This window comes from Myotis davidii, unplaced genomic scaffold (assembly GCF_000327345.1).
Source record: "Myotis davidii unplaced genomic scaffold, ASM32734v1 scaffold497, whole genome shotgun sequence".
In the NCBI taxonomy this organism is placed as follows: domain Eukaryota; kingdom Metazoa; phylum Chordata; class Mammalia; order Chiroptera; family Vespertilionidae; genus Myotis; species Myotis davidii.
In genome coordinates, this window is record NW_006288434.1 from 4,406,855 (window position 1) to 4,428,186 (window position 21,332).

General features: G+C 45.8%; 2 protein-coding genes across 3 annotated transcripts in view; one reads left to right on the forward strand and one right to left on the reverse strand.

Moving 5' to 3' along the window:
- LOC102768725 (cytochrome c oxidase subunit 6C) overlaps window positions 1-8,382 on the forward strand; it is an 8,799-nt gene extending 417 nt beyond the window's left edge. For both annotated transcript variants that reach the window (XM_006760294.2, XM_015561738.1), the window contains exons 2-4: window positions 1,014-1,142; window positions 2,632-2,760; window positions 8,260-8,382. In XM_006760294.2, the coding sequence (XP_006760357.1) occupies window positions 1,029-1,142; window positions 2,632-2,745 (228 nt within the window). In that variant the 5' untranslated portion in view covers window positions 1,014-1,028 and the 3' untranslated portion in view covers window positions 2,746-2,760; window positions 8,260-8,382. The remainder of the gene's footprint in view (window positions 1-1,013; window positions 1,143-2,631; window positions 2,761-8,259) is intronic.
- A 374-nt stretch (window positions 8,383-8,756) lies between these two features.
- VPS13B (vacuolar protein sorting 13 homolog B (yeast)) overlaps window positions 8,757-21,332 on the reverse strand; it is a 624,807-nt gene continuing 612,231 nt past the window's right edge. The window contains exons 61-64 of the mRNA XM_006760303.2: window positions 16,829-17,005; window positions 14,564-14,666; window positions 13,910-14,159; window positions 8,757-10,261 (exon numbers count right to left, since the gene is read on the reverse strand). Of these exons, the coding sequence (XP_006760366.1) occupies window positions 10,010-10,261; window positions 13,910-14,159; window positions 14,564-14,666; window positions 16,829-17,005 (782 nt within the window). The 3' untranslated portion in view covers window positions 8,757-10,009. The remainder of the gene's footprint in view (window positions 10,262-13,909; window positions 14,160-14,563; window positions 14,667-16,828; window positions 17,006-21,332) is intronic.

Below are 21,332 nucleotides of genomic sequence, written 5' to 3' on the forward strand. Positions count from 1 at the left end.
CCCGGGCCCCAGCCGCCTCGGGGGCCCCAGGGCTCCCGTCGGGAACGTGGAGTAAAACGTGGCCCGTAGGGTGGCCCCGCAGACTGAGTGCAGAGCCGGTGCTGGGGGTGCGTGTGCGCTTGCCGGCCTCGAGCCGCTGCTCTCCGGTGGCCGGGGGAGGGGTGTGCAGTGTCCGCTGCTGCCGGGTCCCCAGTCTCATTTAGGGTGGAAGACAGGGATGGGGCTCAGAACAGGGCACCCCAGCGTGCCTCTGCTGTGCACATTGTTTTGAGCTAAGGGCAATTTCTTTTTACTCCATTATTATTATTTTAATGTAGAGGGGAGAGAGGAAGGGGGTTGGAGGGGGAGAGAAAAAACGTCGGTGTGTCTCACTCACATCGATCGGTTGCCTCCCTCGGGCACGCCGACCGAATCGAACCTGCAGCCCAGGTGTGTGCCCTTGACCGGAATCCACCGGACCAGCGGCCTCACCGCTGTGCAGGACCAGCCAGGGCGCTTCAGGCCCAAGACACTTGTGCCTCCTCCCTTTACTTAGAAGAACTGGAATCAGGGGCCTTACCCATATTACCACCCATAATCCCACCTCTATGGCCGGCAGACTTGTTTCCTGAATGTCTGTTCTTGACCTGCTGCGACCCTTTAAAGCCCCCAGGATGTGTCACCTCATCCCCAGCTCAGGGCGGCCTACACCCAGCTCCCCCTTTCTGCCCCGAGCCTCTCCTGCTTGTGGGGTGCCATACATGTATGGGTACATTAAACTCGGTTATTTTCCCTTGCTAATTAGCCTCATGTTTGTTTGTTTATTAGGCCAGACCCGCCAGAAGGTCCTTGAGGGCAGAGGAAAGTTTGTTCCTCCCCCACAAGCCTAAGCCCTTAAACATCTTAGGTTTTGTGGGAGGAGTTGGTCCACTGTCCATCCTTCCTGTGCCTCCCTAGGTGCTAAAATGCACGATGCATAGAATTCCTTAGGTTTTTTAGTGTTCTCATAATTTTTTAAAATTTTCATTTACCAGGAGACTATAACTGCCATGTCTGCCGGTACTTTGCCAAAACCTCAGATGCGCGGCCTTCTGGCCAAGCGTCTGAGATTTCATATTGTTGGAGCCGTAATTGTGTCCCTGGGGGTTGCAGCTTCCTATAAGGTATGTATGTTTGATTTTTACTTGGTGCTTATGGTCCCAATTGTGCTTTACATTTAAAAATGCATTTTATTTTCATAAGCAATTTCACGTCTTCTAAAGAAACTCTTTAATGTGCTTCCTTCCTCTGACTCTCCCTGCATTCACCTCACGTGATAGAAAAGTACCTTATTCCCAGATAACGTATCCTCCATCTGTAAATGAAACTGAATGAGTTTGCTAGGGCTTCCATAACAAAGTCCACAAACTGGGTGGCTTCGACAACCGAAGTTTTATTTTCTGTTCTGGAAGCTAGAAATCTAAGGTGGTTCCTGGATTGATTTCTCCTGAGGCCTCTCTACTTGGCCTGTAGATGGCTGAATTTTCTCTTAATAGGACACTAATCATATTGGTTAGCACCTGCCCTGAAGACCATGTGTGATAAATTACCTTACTGGTGCTTGACCAGGACATTCAAAACCGGTTGATTGTTTCTGGCCCTGGCCAGGTGGCTCAGTTGGTTGGCGCATCATCCCGTACACCAAAAAAATGGAAGGTTCCATTCCTGGTCTGGGCGCAGACCTAGGTTGCAGGTTCGATCCCCAATAGGGGTGCATATGAGAGGCAACCAACTGATGTTTCTCTCACATTGATGGTTCTCTCTAAAGTCACTAAACATCTGGTGAGGATTTAAAAAAAAATGTTTCTGGAAAAGATTGAAACAACCATTAGGTTAGGTCTTAAATCTAGGTTTGGTATCGTGGGCTTTAGCACAAGTGCCATTTTGTGCCTGTGGCTTTTTCTTTTTTGACTGATTTCAGAGGGGAAGGGAGAAGGAGAGATAGAAACATCAATGATAGGAGAGAATCATGCATCGGCTGCCTCCTACACACCCCACACTGGGGATCGAACCCGCAACCCAGGCATGTGCCCTGACTGGGAATCAAACCGTGACCTGGTTCATATGTTGACGTTCAACCACTGAGGCACACTGGCCTGGCTGGCTTTTCTTTTTGACAGCACCTTCAAGAATTGTTGCCATAGGCGAAAAAAAGAATCAAAAAAGAACTGTTAGAAAATTGCTTTGCAAATTAAAGCTTTACCCTCTTTAATGTTATGCCTTATTGTAAATATTTTTTATTGTGGCAGAACACACATAACAAAATCGAACCATTTCTAAGTGTATGGTTCAGTGGTATTACAAACATACATAATGTTGTGCAACCTTTTAGATTTCTGGGTATTTTCCTTCGGCTCCTGCCAGTCTACCCTCTCCCTACCACCATGGACACCCACAAGGAATTTCCCTCCCCAGGCAGGGAGGGCCCTTGCCGACTAGTTTCTCTGAGATTTCTTTCCCTTTCCTTGCATCTGTGTCAATGCCCCCAACCTTTGTCTTAGGAAATACAGGGGTCAAGTTAAAGGTGAACACAAACAGTTTGATTTATGTTGTCTTTAGATGATAAGTTTCTAATCTAAAAAATAAGCCATAATGGGATATGCTCTTTTTCAGTTCGGTGTAGCTGAACCAAGAAAGAAGGCATATGCAGATTTCTACAGAAATTATGATTCCATGAAAGATTTTGAGGAGATGAGGAAGGCTGGTATCTTTCAGAGTACAAAGTGATCTTGGAATGTAAAGGTAATATGAAGTTATCATTTAAAAATTGTTAAAATTGTGGTACCACCTTAACTATTTTTAATGTATAATTCAGTATTGTTAAGCAAATCCACATTGTCCTGTAACCAATCTCCAGAACTCTTCATCTTACAAAACTGAAACTCTGTACCCATTTAAACAACTCTTCATTCCCTCCCATTCCTGGCAACCACCATTTATATCAGAGTATTTGTCTTTTTGTGACTGGCCTATTTCACTTAATGTAATGCCCTCAAGGTTCATCTGTTACAGCATGTGTCAGAATATCCTTTTTAAAGCTAACTATTGCATTTTATGTATATACCATATTTTGTTCATTTATCCATCAGACACTTGGATTGCTTCTGTTTTTTGACTTATGCATAATACTGGTATGATGTTTATGTTGTTAGCAGTGGGAAAGACACCACGTGTAGACAGGTGGGGTCAGACCAGACCTGGTTTCTGGCTAAGAAAGAATTCGGAGCCAAGACCCAAACTGTAAAAGAACATTAAGTAATTCCTAGAAGAAATGGGCTTAGGAAACAAGTTATGGAGACAAAGGAAGGGCCCTAGGAGCTCGGGAGTGAGGAAGCTAATGGTAACTTGCCTGGGGCAGGGACGGGGAGAGCAAAGGCAAAGGCTGTGCTCCTGGGAGGGAGAGCACACTTCCTGTCCTGGGTCCTAAGGGTTCTAAGGGTGGAGATTTTAGGGGAGGTCCCAGGAGAAGATCTCAATAGAATAGTCATCAGGTTTCCAGGTGTGTCCTTCAGGGTGTGGTCTTCATTGATTGATTGTGGCACCAGGGCAGGGGGTCTTTATTCTATGAGCTGGTCCTGAGGCTGGTTTTGTTGCTTATCTGGGCCTGGAACTGGAATTCAACTGAGGCCTAGAAGTTATCTCTAGGAGGCAAGGTCAGGGGTTCAGAACCTGGTGACTGGGGGTCACCCTGGGGATGAGGGCCTACCTACAGTTGATTGATGGTAGGCACCTGGGGCTTTCCACCCTGGTGACCTCCTGTACCTGGCCCATGGTCCTTTCTCCACTCAAGTCTAACTGCCCACCGCTTTTATAAATAATCTCTCTGAGTAAATACCCAGAAGTGGAGTTGCTGGATCATATAGTAGTTCTATTTTACTTTGTAAGGATCTGCCATACTTATTTTGCATAATTTTTACACTCTAGCAACAGTGTAAAAAGGGTTCCAATTTCTTCACTTCCTCAGCAAACTTGTTTTCTGTTTCATGATGTTGAGCATCTTTTATCATGCTTGTTGGCCATTTGTATATGTTCTTTGAGGAAATGTCTATTCAAGTTCTTTGCCTATTTTTAATGTCGTGTGCACTTTTATTTCAACTTGCAGGCCCCGTTTTAATTTGCAACTCCCATTGCAGGCCTATTAGTAATGAACTCCATATCCTTTAGCTGTTGTTTACCTGAGAATGCCTTTAATTTCTTATTTTTGAAGGACAGTTTTCCTGGATATAGGGTGTTTTTTGTGAGCACTTTAAATATATTAATGGGTAGCCTTCTGATCTGCAAGGTTCATGCTGAGAAATCCATTGCTAATATAACAGGCCCTGTTGTAGACTGAATCCATTTTTCACTTGCTACTTTTTAAAGGTTGCCTTGCCCTCTGTGGCTCAGTGGTTGAGCATGGATCTATAAACCCGGTTGTGAGCTTGCTTCCCAACAGGGGGCATGCAGGAGGCAGCCAATTAATGATTCTCTTTTATCGGTGTTTCTTTTTATCCTCCCATCCTCTGTGAAATCAATAAAAGTACATTAAAAATAACACACACACACACAACAAATTGTAATAAAAAAAGATTGTCTCTGGTTTTTGACAGTTTGATTATAATGTGTCTTAGTGTGGATCTCTTTGGGTTTATCCTACTTACAAGTAATGTCTTGTAATAGTATATATATTTCTCCAAATTTGGGGCATTTGGGCCATTGTTTCTTCTAGATAAGTATTTTGCCCCTTCTCTTGTTCTGGGTTTCCATAATGGATATGTATTGGTCTTTTGGTGATATCCCATAAGTCCTTTAAGCTCTCATTTACTTTTCCTTTTTGCATCTTAGACCCAGTAATTCAAATGAACTATTTCCAGGTTTGCTGAATCTTCTGTGTGAGTCTGTGTTTGACACAGATGGCTGTGTTCTCCCACTGCTAACACCCTCTAGTGAATTTAATAATTCAGTTACTGTAGTTTTCTGTAGTATTTTGTTTTTTTTATTTTCTGTTAATATTCTCATTTTATTCATATATTGTTTTCCTGATTTTGTTTAGTTGTCTGAGTTCTTTAGCTCATTGAGCAAATTTAAGACAGTTTTAAAGACTGACAAGTCAGTCAATGTGTGTTTTTTCAGTGTTGTTTTCTGGAGATTTATTTTGTTCCTTTGATTGAGCCACGTTTCTCTTTATGTCTTGTGATCTTTTGTTGAAATTTAGGCATTTGATTAAACAGCCACCTCTTTTGTTGTTTTTAGATTTGCTTCATGCAGGAGATCTTAACAGCCTGGCATAAAGGCTTACGGTTTGTCTCAAACTTTTTCTGGGGTTATGTCTTAGTTCTCAAGTATAGTCAGTCACTTTTAAGAGCTCCTAAGATTCTGACTCCTGCTTCCTCTAAGTAGCCTTAGCTCTTCTTTTGTAGTAGGGGCCCAGTGCACGAATTCATGCACCTTGAAAGGAACTGTGGGCCACGAGTCTGTGGTGGGTCTTGGCCCATACTCCGTGCCCTCGCCTGGTCCCTCCCTCCGTGGCCCAGTCCTGTTTGCCAGCAGCCCCACTTCCGCCACCGCTGCTCCCACGCGCTGATGGTACCAGCCCTGCTTGCACCTGCTGACAGCGTGGGGCGATTGGGGCTGGCACTGTCGGGTGTGAGTGGCAGCTACTGTCCCAGTCACCCCTCAGGAACAGGGGGATGTGGAGAAGCCCTCAGGGGCAATCGGGGCGGTAGCCACTGCTCGCACCCACTGACAGCGCCAAGTGATTGGGGTGCTGGGCGCTGGCAGTGGGTGTGAGTGGCAGCTCCAGCGCCAGCAGCGGGTGTGAACAGGGCTGGTGCTGGCAGCAGGTGTGAGCGCCAGTGGGACAGCGGCATGCGGGAGCAAAGAATTTTCAACAACCACCAGAGGCTCACCCCAATGACAGTGACTGGCGCCCCGCCTTGGTCTGGTGCCCCGCTCACTTGCTCCACCATCCCACTGCGGCCGATGCCTGCCATGTTCCACACGTGCCCCTGGTGATCAGCACGTCATAGCCACAGGTTGTTCAGTTCCACTGTTTGGTCTATTTGCATATTAGCTTTTTATTATATTGGAGAAAAAAGAAAAAAATATATATATGTGGCCTGATGCACAAAATTCGTGTAAGGGGCTTGTCCCTGGTGGCCCCAGCTGCCTTGGCCGGCCCTCGCAGCCCTGGCTTCATCCAGAAGGTTGTCCGGACTGTTGTTCTGCTGTTCGGTCTAATTAGCATATTATTAGGTCTTTATTATATAGGATTGCTCAGATCATAATCTCTTGCTCATCATTCCCTCTGCAGCTCTTTTGTGTCATGAGACCCATCACTGCTTTCAGCAGCTTGCAGGCTGGTTCTAAATGATGTCACCATTCCCATTAGTGCTCCGAGATAGGCAAGTAGAAAACAGTCCCTAAAACAAGCCAGAATGCAGCCAGTTCTCCGCCTCCTGTCCTGAGGGAGAAGCCAGGAGCTGGCTGGGTTCCTCCTAACCACAGTTACCCTGAGGGTGGGAGGAAAAAATTCATGAAATTTCCTGCTGTTTTGAGTGGCTGTTTCTTTTTTAGGTGTTTGCTTATTTGCAGCAGCTTCATAACTGGTTTCTAGTTCTCACACAGACACATTGGTTCTTACGTTTATGGGTTACTGTGGGGGAGCGGGAGCCTGGAGCTTCATAGTCAACCATCTTGCTGACTTAGGTTCAAAATGCTCTTTATTGCTAAATTGGCATTAGGAAAACCACACTTTTAGAAGTGTTTCATTTTTTTAAATACTTATTTTCTTAAATTTATCACCCCCCGCCCCCCAGCCTTGAATGAATCAGTTTTAGCTTTCGGCCCAGGGGTGTCTCTCAGGTCAGTACACAGCCTCTTGGCTTGTTCATGTATCACTGCCTCCGAAATGTCGAAATGTCGCTGGCTAACTGCTTTTCCATTTTCCAAATCAGTAACTGTTTTTCTACCTCTTTGTGATCATTGTTTCTTTCACATCTTTAGCAACATTAGCCCTCTTGATGGCCTTTTTTTTTTTTTAAATGGTGCTAATCATTGGTTTTGGCAGCAACAAAAGTGTTCTCTCCTTTGTGGCCTGGGAGCCGCTTTTTTTTTTATGCTGAGGTATCAGGGTTGTCATTTCAAAAACCAAAGTTTGGTTCTACATTTTTTTTGTAAACAACCTGGTGGAGAACCCATTTGTTCAAGATGGGAGACATGTAAGAAACAAGGTTTGACTGTATAAATAGGATTAAAGGTTCTCTCCATCCAGTGTGAGTTTGATGTGATAAGGGGAAGGCGACTGTTTTTCAGGGAGACTGTACCTGAATGAGCATTCCAAATGTCATATATCTATCTTTCCCAAGGTCTGGGGTGTGGGGGAGACCTATTACATTGGACTTCAGATCACTTTTCTGAAAGACTTGAGAGACATTTACGTATCTTTTGCCCAATATAAGACTCAGTTCCATAATCCGTTTCCATAGCTGCTTAAGTAGTATCTGAAATGCAGAATGATGCATGGACTAATTAGCCATAGAATAACTTAGAAAAAGTACAGAGAACTTTATTTCCAATTGTTGGAAAATTGATGAGGCCCATTAGAAAAAATGATTCACAAACATGAACAGATAGATTATTTTAAGATAGAAAATTAGGAATGTTAAGGATGATCATGTTAAGTAAATTACACAAAATCCCTGAAGAAAATGTTAATGGTTCTGTATAGAGTCTTAATCTTAACATTGCTATTTTCTTATAACTGACATTTTCAAATTTTACTCAGTGGGTATTCATTTCATGATTAGATGTTAACAGGATGATTTCAAATATTAGATTTTTACCTTTTTATATAAGAAGTTAATTGTGTTTAAAAGCCATTAAGAAAAACAAACTTGGAGACAGAAATAGAAATTGTTTAGAACAGATGGGCTGCTGCTTTTAAGAAGAGTTTGTGGGTATGAGAAGGGAATGTGGACGGGGATTTGAGAGAAGGGAAAAAACCAGTTTGGAAAGTGAAAGCAAGAAGCCAGAGATAGGGTGTTGTAATTCCTGAAATGGAAAGGAAGCTGGTCAGGGAGTTTGGTGTAGAAAGGACCGTGAGCTCAGGGAGCTTGAACTGGGCTTCTCTTGGGCTTAAGGTGAATGAGCAAAGCATGGGCTACTAGTAGGAACAGACCTTATGTGATCTCAGGGTGGTAAGATACTCAGAGAGATTGAGAATGCTGGATATTAACTTAGCAACTGTGTTCTTCTCCACAGAATTTCTTTGGGTTGAATTCCACGGAAGTTTGTCACCGACCTGTGTTCCTGAACTATGAAACATGAATATTTGAGCTAAGGAATAGTTTATCTTGATAAATAAACAATGAAATACTGTGGACAGTAAGTGTTTGTTCAGTTATTCTTAATGATGTAATTTTGGGCACTTGCATCAGAATTGGTTAGGGATTTTTAACTGTTTAAGATAACTTAATTTCAGTTTAAATTTCATTATTTTAGGACATTTTTTTATTACTGATGTTTTGCCCATTTCATTGCGATATGCTGCTAAGTACAGTTTCTTAGTCCTGGGTCATTGATTTAAGCCAACATGACTATTATACTGCCGGCTGTTACAAGAGACAGGGACCAACTGAGCTACCTGGCCAGGGCCTTAACTTAGAATTTTTGTGTCTTAAAAATGTGAGCTGAATTATATCAGGTAGCAGTGAAAACATGCATTTAACAAACAAAATACCCAGTGACAACACACACTGTGTGGTCATTAATTCAAAGTTTCCTTTTATTTTAAATAATTTTATATAACAAATCTTAGTAGTATTCAAAATTCTCATAAAAGAATTAATGTACATCTGCATTCTTAAAAATAGCTACTCTTGAGGTTAACTGACCAAACTCACCTTAATTGAGTATGGTACAACAAACTAATGGAGGAACCATTTTTTCATAGTCAGTCTGAATTGTCCATTAACAAACTTGCTTTCCAGAAACAACTATGCAGTGACTTATGATGCCTATACATAACAGGTGAGACTTCAGTTAAAAATTAGTGGACATTTGAAATTGAATTTTCTTTAGTGTCTCACAATGATAGGTAACAGGTTGTAGGCCCAAGTTAATATGTAATCAATAAAAACATGTTTCATTGGAGTTGAGATATTTACCAAATACTAAATATCTGGTGACCCAGGATCTTGAGCCAAACCTGTTGTTAAAAGCAAAAGAAAATATTTGGTCTGGTTCATTGATAAGGTTAATGATGGGGTTCTTCACTCCCCTTCAGCTACACCCTTTCCACAAGGGAATGTTCCCAGTAGTGTTTTGTTTCTAAGACTAAAGAGACTCACTTGAGCACTCCAGGTCTGTTGGTATCAGTAGACACAAGACTCACTCTAAGTGTGACTAGTAAAACAAAATAGAAAAACATTTTTCCAGAATGTACCTGGACAGGCATCAGAATGCTTGGTAAATTCAATAAAATGCAGACTTTAAGGAATATACACAGCAGCTTTCACTTAAAGAATACCAGCACCTACAAGTAACAGATTTAACAAGTTAAACAATAAAATCCTAAATACTTAATTTCATTTAAAGAGACCAAACTTTTGCAGATCAGGGTATTCAGCAAAGACAATGTCATTAGAAATGATGTTTCAATGTCTCTCCATTCTAAGGCCTGACCATCTTTTACATTAGCTGAGTGTTAATAGATCCTCATTATAGTAAAAATTGTAGCAAATATCATAGAGCAAAAAAGAATGTATTTTCAACTGTGGTAAGACTGCAGCCCACAGGATTCTGTTAGTCAACTGTCCCCAAATGGAAAAAGGTTTTTCACTCCATTTTATTCAAGTATCTTAGTTTTAGGGTGGACGAATCTGAATTAATTTTAGAAGAGACCAAAAAGTTACTGTAGAAAGGTGTTGGCCTTGTGTCCATAAGAGCTATTTAGGTTTCTTATTAAAACAGATGCTGCATAAGCAGGAACTGGTACCTCAGGCGAGGGGACTCACGGGAACCCCTTCCTCAGGGCTTTGTTTTTCACCATGGTGAACTTACTGATGAAGACTTGAGCAAAATGCGGGTCGACCAGGTAATGGTATGTTTTCACGTTGGAGGGGAGCGGTTCCACAGGCACCACAGGGCATGGCGGTGTCTGCGTGGACGAGCAGCTGGGGGCCAAGTGGCAAGACGTCTTGGTGACGTAGTCCACCAGCCTGTTGTACTGCTGTTCCGACAGTCTTTCTCGGACTCGGTCCACCTGGGAGTAAAATGAACAATTCTGTAGTGACCCAATTCTCATAAGACTTCATAACAGAATTATCCCCTTTCTTTTGCCGTGATAGTTTTCATAACTTAAAAATGTATCTAAAAGCTATTTTATCCAAAAGTGCTTTTCCTTTTCCTGACTGTGACGGTAATACTGTGATTTCAGCAGTGTAACAAAAGTTCTGCATGAGAATATAAAGACAGCCTTCTGAGAATAAGCATTTGGTATTATATAAAATTCCCATGTTTCAAATTGACCATAACATTTTACTCAACGGCTAAACGTCTGTCACTGTTCTTTACTAACCAGCCCAGGGAACAGAGTGCCCTTCCTCTGCGTCAGTCTCCTCACCAGTAAAAGCTCTGACACGAAGGCTGTTTGCCTGTCTCCTCAGCCTTCAGACAGAACCTTAGTTGGACAGGAGAGTGGGGAAGCGCACCTCTTTCAAACCAATGGCTTTGGACAGAGCATTAAGAGAATACCTTTGAACCGTAACATTTACTGTTTTTATAAATACTAGGATTTAAAGCCAGAGAAAATAAAACTGGGCAGAGGAAGGGGAAATTTTTCTGGAAAAGGATGCAAAGTACATTTATGATTCATAAAAGTCTGGCTCATCTTCAGTGGAACTCAGGTAGAACTGAGATACAGTAAGTACCTAAGTCCTTCAAGTGAGATTTCCTGAGAAAGCATCCATCAAAGGCACTTGGAGCTCTAATTCTTCCCACCCTGAAACTAGCTGGTCTGTGGGAACAGGTAGCCACTGACCTTTCAGTGGTCTTTACCTGCTAAATGTTGGTGAGGCCACTCTGGCAGAATAACATTTAAAGGAGGGCTCTTCAGTCCTCCAAGTAGTAAAGAATGGTATGTATCTGTGTAGGGCACAAATACAGTCAAGGGTGTCTTAAACAGAAAGCCTGGGACAGTAGAGAGTGAAAGGGGCCTGCCAGAATAGTAAGTAGGGTATCTGTTAGCGTTCGGGTCTCATTTTAAGCTTAGGAAGGAAAATACAGGCCCCTAAAGACTCACTGACACATGAAAGCTGCACCACCAGGCACAAGCCAGAGCGCTGATATCATTTGATGGGGTCAGAACTCCGCTGGAAGGCTCTGAGTACACAAAGGTCTTAATTGCTCCTCCTGAACAGCAGCACAGGAAAGCCGTGTTGTGAAAGGAATCTGGCCAAGGAATAAATTGACCTTCTGACTCATTTTGAGCCTCTCATACGGGACTTCAATAATGTGCCAGGCATATTAAGCAATTATTACCCTAAAAATGGCTGCGTTTACCCAAGAAAAGCAAATGCTGCTTGTAGAAAAGCATCTGAATCCTGTCATATTTGAATATACTGAATGATGTCATCTACAAATTAATTCCTTTTAAAACTCAAAGGAACTGAGCCTCCTAGTTTCTAGGGCAGTGATGGTGAACCTTTTGAGCTCGGCATGTCAGCATTTTGAAAAACCCTAACCTAACTCTGGTGCCGTGTCACATAGAAATTTTTTGATTTTTGCAACCATAGTAAAACAAAGGTTTATATTTTTGATATTTATTTTATATATTTAAATGCCATTTAACAAAGAAATATCAACCAAAAAAATGAGTTCGCTTGTCACCACTGACACGCGTGTCATAGGTTCGCCATCACTGTCCTAGCAGCACTGCTGAGGGCCCCCTCCCATTTAGAATGTACGTGGGATTACAGCACTCCCAAGGAAGGGTTTACTCAGAAAAAAGGATTTTGTCTGCAGCTTGGATCTCCTTTGGGAGTGACGGGGAGGTTAGGATTTGGACAGAGGACTAAGGGGTCAGTTTCTTACAAGGGGAGAGGTGAAGTGAAATAGGTAATGAAAAAGAATTTGGAGACTGACGGCATACTGCATATCGACCCTCTCTCCAGTGCCAGGTGCCACTGTGTACGTGGCCGTCTGTCTCAGCTGCCCTGCAGCCCTGCTCTGTCTTTCCCTGCCTGCTGAGCCATCCCTCAATCCCAACCCTCGTTACCCCTGAACATCAAAGGAAAACCAGTGTAGAGCGTGGTGTCAAGGCAGTGCTTCTCTGCCTGTAACTCTGATCCCATGGTCTCCATTAGAAACTTGTGGGGGTGGTGATCCAGGTACCTCACTGATGGATAGAGAAACAGGTTTGTTTCCCCCCAGCTGTGATCATTCCCTACAGTACCCTTCACAAACAGATAAGCGAGAAGGATCACAATTGACTAAAGTAGCGGCCGTTTAACAGCAAAAGATGAATCTCCAGTCTCAATAGTTTAGGGTCTGAAATATTTCCCAAGCAGTTAAGGAATAATGATGGTCACAAATACTGCTCAGGGCCTTGGAAGTTTCTTGCTAACGACCAAAGACTTGAAGATAATGATGCTATCCCCTGCCAAATCCTGGAGCCACATCACTGGTGCTTTATTGTCAACTAGATCAGAAGATTTTGGCAGATCTAATAAAGTCAGCGTGGACATCTGACCTCTGTTTATTCCCAGAAAGTCATCAACTTGAAGCAGCAATGTAGTCCTTGTGCCAAGCCCTAGCTTAAAGCTTGACTGATTGTGATCCAAGAAACTAGAGAAATCTCAGTTGTTGTGCTTGGCTGCCTTCCACCTTCTCATAATTTTACCCAAGCAGTGGTGTGGGGGGACAGGCTCCCATACCAGCAGAAAAGGAAAGAAAGAATTAGGCAGGATCTGCTAGAGGCAAGTTTGCTGTCCTTTCCCTGGTTAGGACTAGGCAGCTCCACATTGTCCTCATCTTGCCATGTGGGTAAAGTGTTTCTGAGGTCGACTCTTAGGGAGGGTCGAGGGTCCTGTGGGTCAGGCATTAAGCAGGGTGGCAGGGGCAGAGAGCAGTTTTCCAGTGGGCGTACCTGCTCCCCAGGCTGGGTTGCAGGAAGCTGTGCCACTCCTGTCAGGTTTCATTCCTGACGCTCCGTATTCCATTGCCATCGACTTTGTGTGGCCAGCACATCTTAGGAGCTGGGTGGCCAGGAAGCTGCGCCAAGAGCCTAAGCAGAATCCCTAGGAGGTACCCAGGGGACTTACGGGGTGGGAAACTATCCTATGGGGAAGGGGACACAGCCACATAGGATACAGAGCAGCAGGTGGGGGAGAGATGTTGATTTATAAAATTTTGACCTCTCAAGTCTTAGGAATGGGGGAGTGAGTCAGACCTCCTGGCTTGTGAACTTGGCTAAGGTCTGGCCTACTACCCATGCCTTGTTTCACTCATAACATCCCACAATTCTTTAGCGGTCCGCCTCTGCTACAGACCTGCTGCAGCCGCCCAGGTCATGCCCTGGGGCCTGTTTCACAGAGTAGGTGCATGGCATCGCTGCCTTGGTCCTGTTCCTTGCACAGACCTGCTCATTTTGGAGTCCGTTGTCCTGGCCTGTCCACTCCCGCCCTCCAGCCCATGACCACCAAGCCTTGTTCATCATCTGGTGGCTTAGCCCCAGGCTGGGAACCCCCTGGACCTGCTGTTGGGCTCTCACATGTACATCTGGGTGACTCCCCTCCCCCTTTCCCCCCACACTCCCTCCTGAACTCTAGCAGCCACTCCAGAAGTACCAGTGGTCAGCCCACATCTTGACTTCGCTGGTAGTTAGCCCTGGTCCCTGTTTTCTGGACTGTACCTCCACATCACAGGCTGCTCTTGGCTGCTTGAGCTGCAGGATGAGCAGGTTGTTTTGCACGCTGTCCTGTGCACAGTCGATCTCCGTGACGGGGAAGGCCTGCTGCTGCGTGTCCTCGCTGACACTCACCACGAACAGCACTTCCGACGTTAGCAGCAGGCACCCTTCGTGCTCCTGGCCAGAGCCCCTCACCAGAACCACATCCAGGGCCATGTGGACGTCAGGTCTGCCCAGAGACTGAAGCATTTTCCTGTTCCAAAGGAGAAAACAGTCAATACCCATGCTCACTGTACCAGGGTTGGGACCAGATGCGACCTCCCCAAGAGTTTATTCATTTGATCTTGAAATAGAACTGTCACTTTAATTCTCAAAGTGATTCTGGTCCACCCCCATTCTTTTCCTTCCCATTAGAGATGCCATCCCTAATGACAAGGCTCGTTCCCTAGGAAACCTCAGGCCCTCTCACAAGCCAGGGGCATCCTGGGTGGGAGACCCAGATCTGGGTCAGCGGCCTCCCTCTGGCTCCAGGATGCCCTTGTGCTGCCTGAGATGCTGAAACAGCTGCTCCTGCGTGGCTCCCGTTAGCCTGAGATCCAGCCCAGCCCGTGAACCCAATGCGCATGTGCAGCTGAGCGAGCATCTAGAGGATTTTACCAGACGTATTTGACGTGGCTGTTAGGAGCCTGGGCAGCATGTAGATCACTTGGCTGGTAGCGCTGTTTGGGAAGCTGAGAAAGTCCAGCTCCGTGTAAAATGCCTGCGGTAAGAGAAGGAAGGAAGTTTTACTAGTTGTTTTCTGGAAAACAGTTCCATGCTACAGTGATGTCATCTGCTAAGAGCCATCATAAAATGCTGCAGATCCAACATGATGTCACATGTTTGGAAGCAAGTGAATAGATAATCATTAAACACTGCAATGCTCTTAACCCTGGTGATCTTACATCAGCTACAAACTGAAGTCTGAATGAGCTGCAGTCTAAGCACAGACTGCAATTAGAGGGAGCGTGATGCTCCTGGGAGTAATGGGTCCTGAGCAACGGCTCGCACATCATTTACAATTTATGTGATCAAGTCAAGACTGTTAGTTGACTTTGTTGCTTAATAATACAGCTGTATCTGTGCTGTGGCTGGTTAAATAGTAAAAAACAACGGAGATGCGCACAAAGGCACATGGTTTGTCTGGATAGTCCCTAAGTGACTTAATCCAGCTCTTAAGCATGAATCCACATACATTTACGAGCGCTCCGGTTTTTCACACGCCCCCCCTGGTGCCAGCACCCAACCAGGGCACCCAGCAGCAGCCATGTAGGCCTCCAGAGACTCCAGAGCCAACGATGGTACAGCCTGTGTGCTCTCAGGGCTGGGAAATGTTTATAAGCGAGGCAGTCATTAGACTAAGAGTTAGTGGTTTATAAAACCTTCAGTGCAGTCATAAAAGTTTTACAGGATGATGGAAACCACCGAGGCCATGTGAGGCTCTGCTCTGAGATGCTCTTACATAAGGAAGGGAGAGCCCTCAGCCCTGGGAACACACGGTGAGGGCCAATGGCATTTTTAAACCAAAGGAACTCATGAAGTATAAGTTGTCTTTTCCTCACAAGAAAAAGGGAGTATTTGACTTCATCCAGTGAGGACTTGCAGCAGTTCTTCCTGTCAGTTTCCTTGTGAGTGAAAATGTCATTCACAGGAAGAGAATAGAGAGGGAGGAGGCAGGGGAGAAGGAAGAGGAGCACATGTTTGTGTGTGTGGTCTCTTAAAGGAGCCTCTCCCTTGGCTGCCTGAGTGTGGGTATTCGTCTGCTCTCTCTTCCTTTCAGAGAGGGTTTTTATGCTCTGATCTGGCTGCCTCTTGTCAGATCAGATCTACTGAGGTGCAGGATGTCTGCAGTGAAGTGTCCCCCCAACCCACTGCCAGACTATGGCCAGATGCAGAGCGCTCACCTGTCTGGCAAATGACAGAGCCCGCCTGTAGTTTGTGATACTAATGAGACAGCCCACTTCACCACCAAAATGATGACACTGATTTCTGGGTAAAAAGATGACAGTTCTGGTCACCTGTTTTTTAAAAGTCACTTCCATGTGCTCTGTCAAGAATGCAGAACATAAGCATGGGATGGCGTGCTTCCTTTCCCATACACGGTCCTCCCATGTGCACCCGCATGCATGGGAGCCCGTGCAAGCAGTGCCACGATCCCAGGTCTCCAAGCTGTCTGCTGGGGGAAAGGGTTTTCACTGCAGCTCATACACCTTCGCTGCCCTTGGCTAGGACATTCAGCCTGGCTGCAGTGGCAGCATGGAGTCTGTGGGTGAGAAAGCCATGCCAAGTGCAAAGCTCTGTGGGCAAGTGTGCGCACACACATACATGCTCCTCTTTCTCCAAATGCATGTACATTGTAATATAAAGATATCTTTCTGCCTCAATCAATTTTTCCTTTTGAACTGCTCACCAGAAAAATAATTGTAATCATATTGTCCTCAACTTCTAATTGGTTACTTTTCATTAAAGTCTACTTTATTAAATGGATTGTTAAAAGATTCTGTGCCATGCATAGATATACTGAAATTACTAGTTGATTTCTGGTTCTAATTTGTATGTCACAGAATCTTTTAACAATCCATTTAATAAAGTAGACTTTAATGAAAAGTAACCAATTAGAAGTCGAGGGCAATATGTTGAAGTACTGAAATTGCTAACTGATTTCTGGTTGTACAATTTTATTACAACTTATTATTAGTCATACAATTCTACTCTTCATGCAAACAAGCATAAGGAGGTGAGGAAGAGAACTATTTAACTGCTGATTTATCACTTCTTCCTCCTCTGCCGCGTGTGGGCGAGGGTATCTCAGGGACTCCTGGTAGAACAGCACAGGTTACTTGGCCGTGTCCGAGCCGGCCCGCCAGGCTTCCCCGCACTCACCGTAGCCAGTCTGCGACACGAGCTCGGCAGCTCCTCCGATGGGTTTTGTGAACACCCCCATGATGCCTTTCCCCATGCCTGAGATCACGCCCTTGGCCTTGTGTCCCGCTGAAGCCTGAGCATCGGACGTTCTCTGGAAGTTCTGCATTGGCTGATCGACGATGCCAGCAATTGCACCTGAAACACAGCAAACGCCCAGTAAGGGCTGAGGCTTAGCATCTTGAGAAAGGGAAAACCGTCCATTAGGAACCCGGTTGCATTTTTGATTGACAATGAAAGCCCACCCTCATTTTAAGTTCTTTACATTTATTTACCAACCACCTACACGCACTGAGGGCAGTTCAAGTTAGACATTTATTGTCTCAACAGAATACAATGTTCAGACTGGGTTTGGTCCATTATAGTCAGGATCTGTGAAGTTCAGTTCAGAATTTAGTGAACATGCCAGACTATTCCAAAGTGACCCCCCTTTTTCTCCCCTCATTGCCTTTCTCCAAAAAGCAGGCAACACAGTTTAGGGAAGAGAAAGCCTGCTCAGACTAATAAATTTGCAATGAACAGGAGGATGAAAATAACTGGAAGGCTCAGTTCCTCTCCATGTTGTCACTTTTAATTAGAGCAATTATTAATAACTTAAATGTGTTAATTACTTAAAGAGTAGTTGATATAATAATTTCCATTACACAGTTCTGCATAACGACATTTGGGTCAACGACAGAATGCATATGTAATGGTAGTCCCGTAAGATTATAATGGGCCCTGGCCGGTATGGCTCAGCTGGTTGAGTGCGCCGAAAGGTTGCCAATTCTATTCTTGGTCAGGGGCCTGCAGGAGGCAGCTGATCAATGATTCTCTCTTGTCACTGATGTTTCTCTTCCCCTCTCCCTTCCTCTCTGAAATCAATAAAAATATACTAAAATAAATAAATAAAGTGAAAAGTAAGTGGCCAAACCTCAGTTGAAGTGAGAAGTTTTTTCCAAGACTAGCAAGGGAAGACACTGTTTCATAAACAGGATCAGTGAACAGCTTGGTGGTTAAGGGGGAGGCAGTGACCCAAGACCCAAAATCCTGCCTCAAGCATGGGACAGCTGTGTGACCTTGGGGAAAACTCCTTAACCTCTCAGTGGCCTGATCCAGGAAGTGAGGATAAGAACCATGCCTGAATCCTAGGACTATTTGGATTAATGATTTCATACAAGCAAAGCTCTTAGCACAGTCTCCCAGCACAGATTAAACACTCAGGTTAGCTAAGTCATATGCAGCTTAACGATGGGGATATGTTCTGAGAACTGCATCACTGGGTGATCTTGTCATTGTTCAGATATCATGGAGTGCACTTATAAACCTGGATGGTGCTACACACCTGGGCTACATAGTGTAGCCTACAGCTCCTGGGCCACCAGTCTGCACAACACGTTACTGTACGAAACAACATGATGAAATCAAGCATAAGAGAAAGTGATGCGAAGAAGAGCTGTGGTGAACCTGAGCTGTATGAGGCTGCTGCTGTTGTAACACGGATGCTGTTTTACAGCCAACTTTCTTCTATAGTGTGCACACTAAAATCACGAGAAGTACATACAGCAGGTCCTCGAATAGTCATCTCTGTAATGCTGATGAGATGCCATAGAAACGTCTCTTTTATGTCAAGCAGCCTATGGCGAAGTTTGCTAGCCACGGTGCCACACTGGCAGGCCTCTTCCCTTTGGAACAGCTACAAAACCTGCCCCCGCTCTGCCTCCGCGGACGGCTTTCCCATGGGGTGGTCTGTTCCCCTGCTCTTACTTTGAGGGGCCAATGATGCGATTTAGCCAAGGCCTCACCAGTCCAGTGTTTTCCGTAATGGAGTGGAGGGTTCCCTAACTCAGTAAGAGGTAAAAATTTCCCTCCAATTCTTGACAGAATCCGTTTTCAACTCAAACCTGCTAGGATTAATGAAAATGCACAGTCCCCTGTAGAAACTTCAGTACATGTCAAATCCCATTATTCCAAATGCCACTAATTCAAGGTCTCTTGGGAAACAGAGGTTTCCAGGTCTCAGTTAATGACCTGCTAATTTCAAGCAATATTCCATGGAACAAAATCCAGTAAAACCAAAGGCCAGTTCCTGCGGGTCAACTGTAAAGGGAATGTGCTTCAAGGATTCCATTCCTCTCAGTTTTGACAGAGCCATTTAAGTTTATGTACTGACAGATTAAGAATGACCTGAGGCGACAGGTCCGTTTCCCAGCCTCGACCAATGCTGCTCAAACCGTCTACAGAAATGATGCCGGAAGCGGGGGAGCGGCTCGCAGCTGGCCCTCGGCTCTGGCGATGGAAGGTGGAAGGATCACTGTTTCAGTGACACCCAATCCTGGCACCGAGCCGGGAGCCCGCCTCACATTTCCAGTCGCAGGAAGCCGATGCTCTGCTCCCCACTAGGAGGTCAGGAGTCAGCGCAGCTGGGCGCGTTAGTGGACCGGCCACAGTGGAGGTGATGGCTGCCTTCAGCGTGCGGGAGAGGCCTGGTCACCAACTCGTTTCATAGCAGACAGTTCAAAATGGTTAGCACAAAGCCCGGGACCACGGCTCCTGTGATTTCATCATCTGGTTCTGACAGGTCTCTGAGTGTGGTGATTGTGTGTCGGGGGGAGCAGGGGGAGGTGGAAGTGGGCATAGAGGGGATAAATGGTGATGGAAAAATAAAAGAGGAGGAAAACTGGAGTAAATAATTACAAACTCATCAATCAATTAAATTCTTGCCTGCATTTCTGGTAGAAATGTCTATTCTCAAGTGCAGAGTCCCATAAGCCTATAACAACCGAGTTGGAGGGCTGGCGGTTGTTTTGGGGAGCATCTCCCATTTCCCTTTAATGTGCAGGCCTAACCGTAGTGGGCCTTGGGGGCGTGGCTGTCCACCACAAGGGCTCCAACTCCCACCTGCCTGAGTGAAAACAGGTATCACAGTGACACTCCCCTTTGATCTTCGCTTCCTCCAGCCAGCGGCCAAAGTGAAGGCTCGTTACTATGGCTTTGACAGATAAGCTATTTGGGCCTCCGGAGAGAGTGGAAAGCCTGTAGCCCATGACAAGGTGTTAGGTTCTCAGAGGTAGAGGAGAGGCTGTCAGACCACATGCCATCGCCGCCCCAGACCCTGCCGGGGGAAGCTGCCCGTCACGCATGCACACCGACACCTCCCTGGTCTCCAGGTGCGAGCTGGGAACAGAGAGGCTGCAAGCGATGGGCAGTCAGTCCTGTGTCCGGCCTGAGAAGCAGCCTCCCCGAGGGCTGCAGAGGCTCTTACCAGCAGGACCCACCACCCCACCACTGCTGTTATTCACTGCGTATGCTCACACGGCTCAGAGGTTTAAGTAGTGGAAATTGAGCCCCACACTTGTCCTTGGCGCCAGGCCGTGGGGTGGGCGGCCACCTGGAGATGGCTGTGAAGTGATGAAGTGAGGCGAGGAGGAAAGGCGCACCTGGAGGTGTGTTCACAGACCCCTGTGCTGGCCACGGCACGGACTGCGGCGGTGTCTCCTCTTCTAACCTTCTGCTGGGAGGGGAGGCTTTGAAGCCAGGGAACTAGAAGGCCTTCCCACCTCTTCTGGGACTTGCTCCTTGCCTCAGGCCAGAAACCCCGTCCCTGAGCTATGAAATTCCTGCCTGTCCGGTTATTTTGGTGCTGTCCTTACCACACATTGTAATTCTATTTGGGGCACTTCAAAATAAATCGCAAAAGCAAAGGTACAGGCCGAACCTGGGACACCCCTCCACAGCTCACCGTTCCAGAGACAAACAGCGCATCGGCTAGTCCAGCTTCAGGTCAGCAAATTGAGAAGGAAGCACCGTCTTCCTGAACCCTCCCCCCTGCAAACCCATCTGTGGCGCTGACGGTGGTGTCAGAGATGACCTGGTGCCGTCTCTTGGGTGCACAGTTCTTGGCTCACTGGAGGGAAGTGTCCTGCTCATCTGGCGGAGGCCTATTTTGTTGGGATTCCACATGGCACCCCAGGAGTGGTGGTGGAGGGTATGGCTGCCAGGAAGTCAGTGATGCTTCATAGTCAGGCAGCAGCCCAAGAAGCGTGGGTCAGAGCAAGTTCTGACGTCCTGCCAATGGGACTCACGAGCGAGAAGTGACGTCTGGGGGAACGCAGAGTGTAAGGGTGATAAGGAGCCACGTCCTCTCAGCACAGACTCCAGGGAGGGTAGAAAATGGAGCGTCTGGGGACTAGGTCTGGTACATGTGGGCGAGCCCAATGCCAATTCTGCAGCCTACACAGCCTGTTCCAAAGCTGTTGTTTTTTCCAAAACTGTGGTGGATCCTGTCCAGGGCCTTGGCCACATCTCTCAGTGGCATCTCTGCTGGCTGACACTTGTTGTTGACCTCAGGCGATGTGGCTGGGCACAGCCTCAGAGACTCCCTTTGATTTTTCAAGTGTCTCATACACTGCACAGCATCTCCATGAGGGTGAAGCAGCGCCAGGAAGGCCCACCACCCCATACACATTTGGGGGATGTGCTTTCC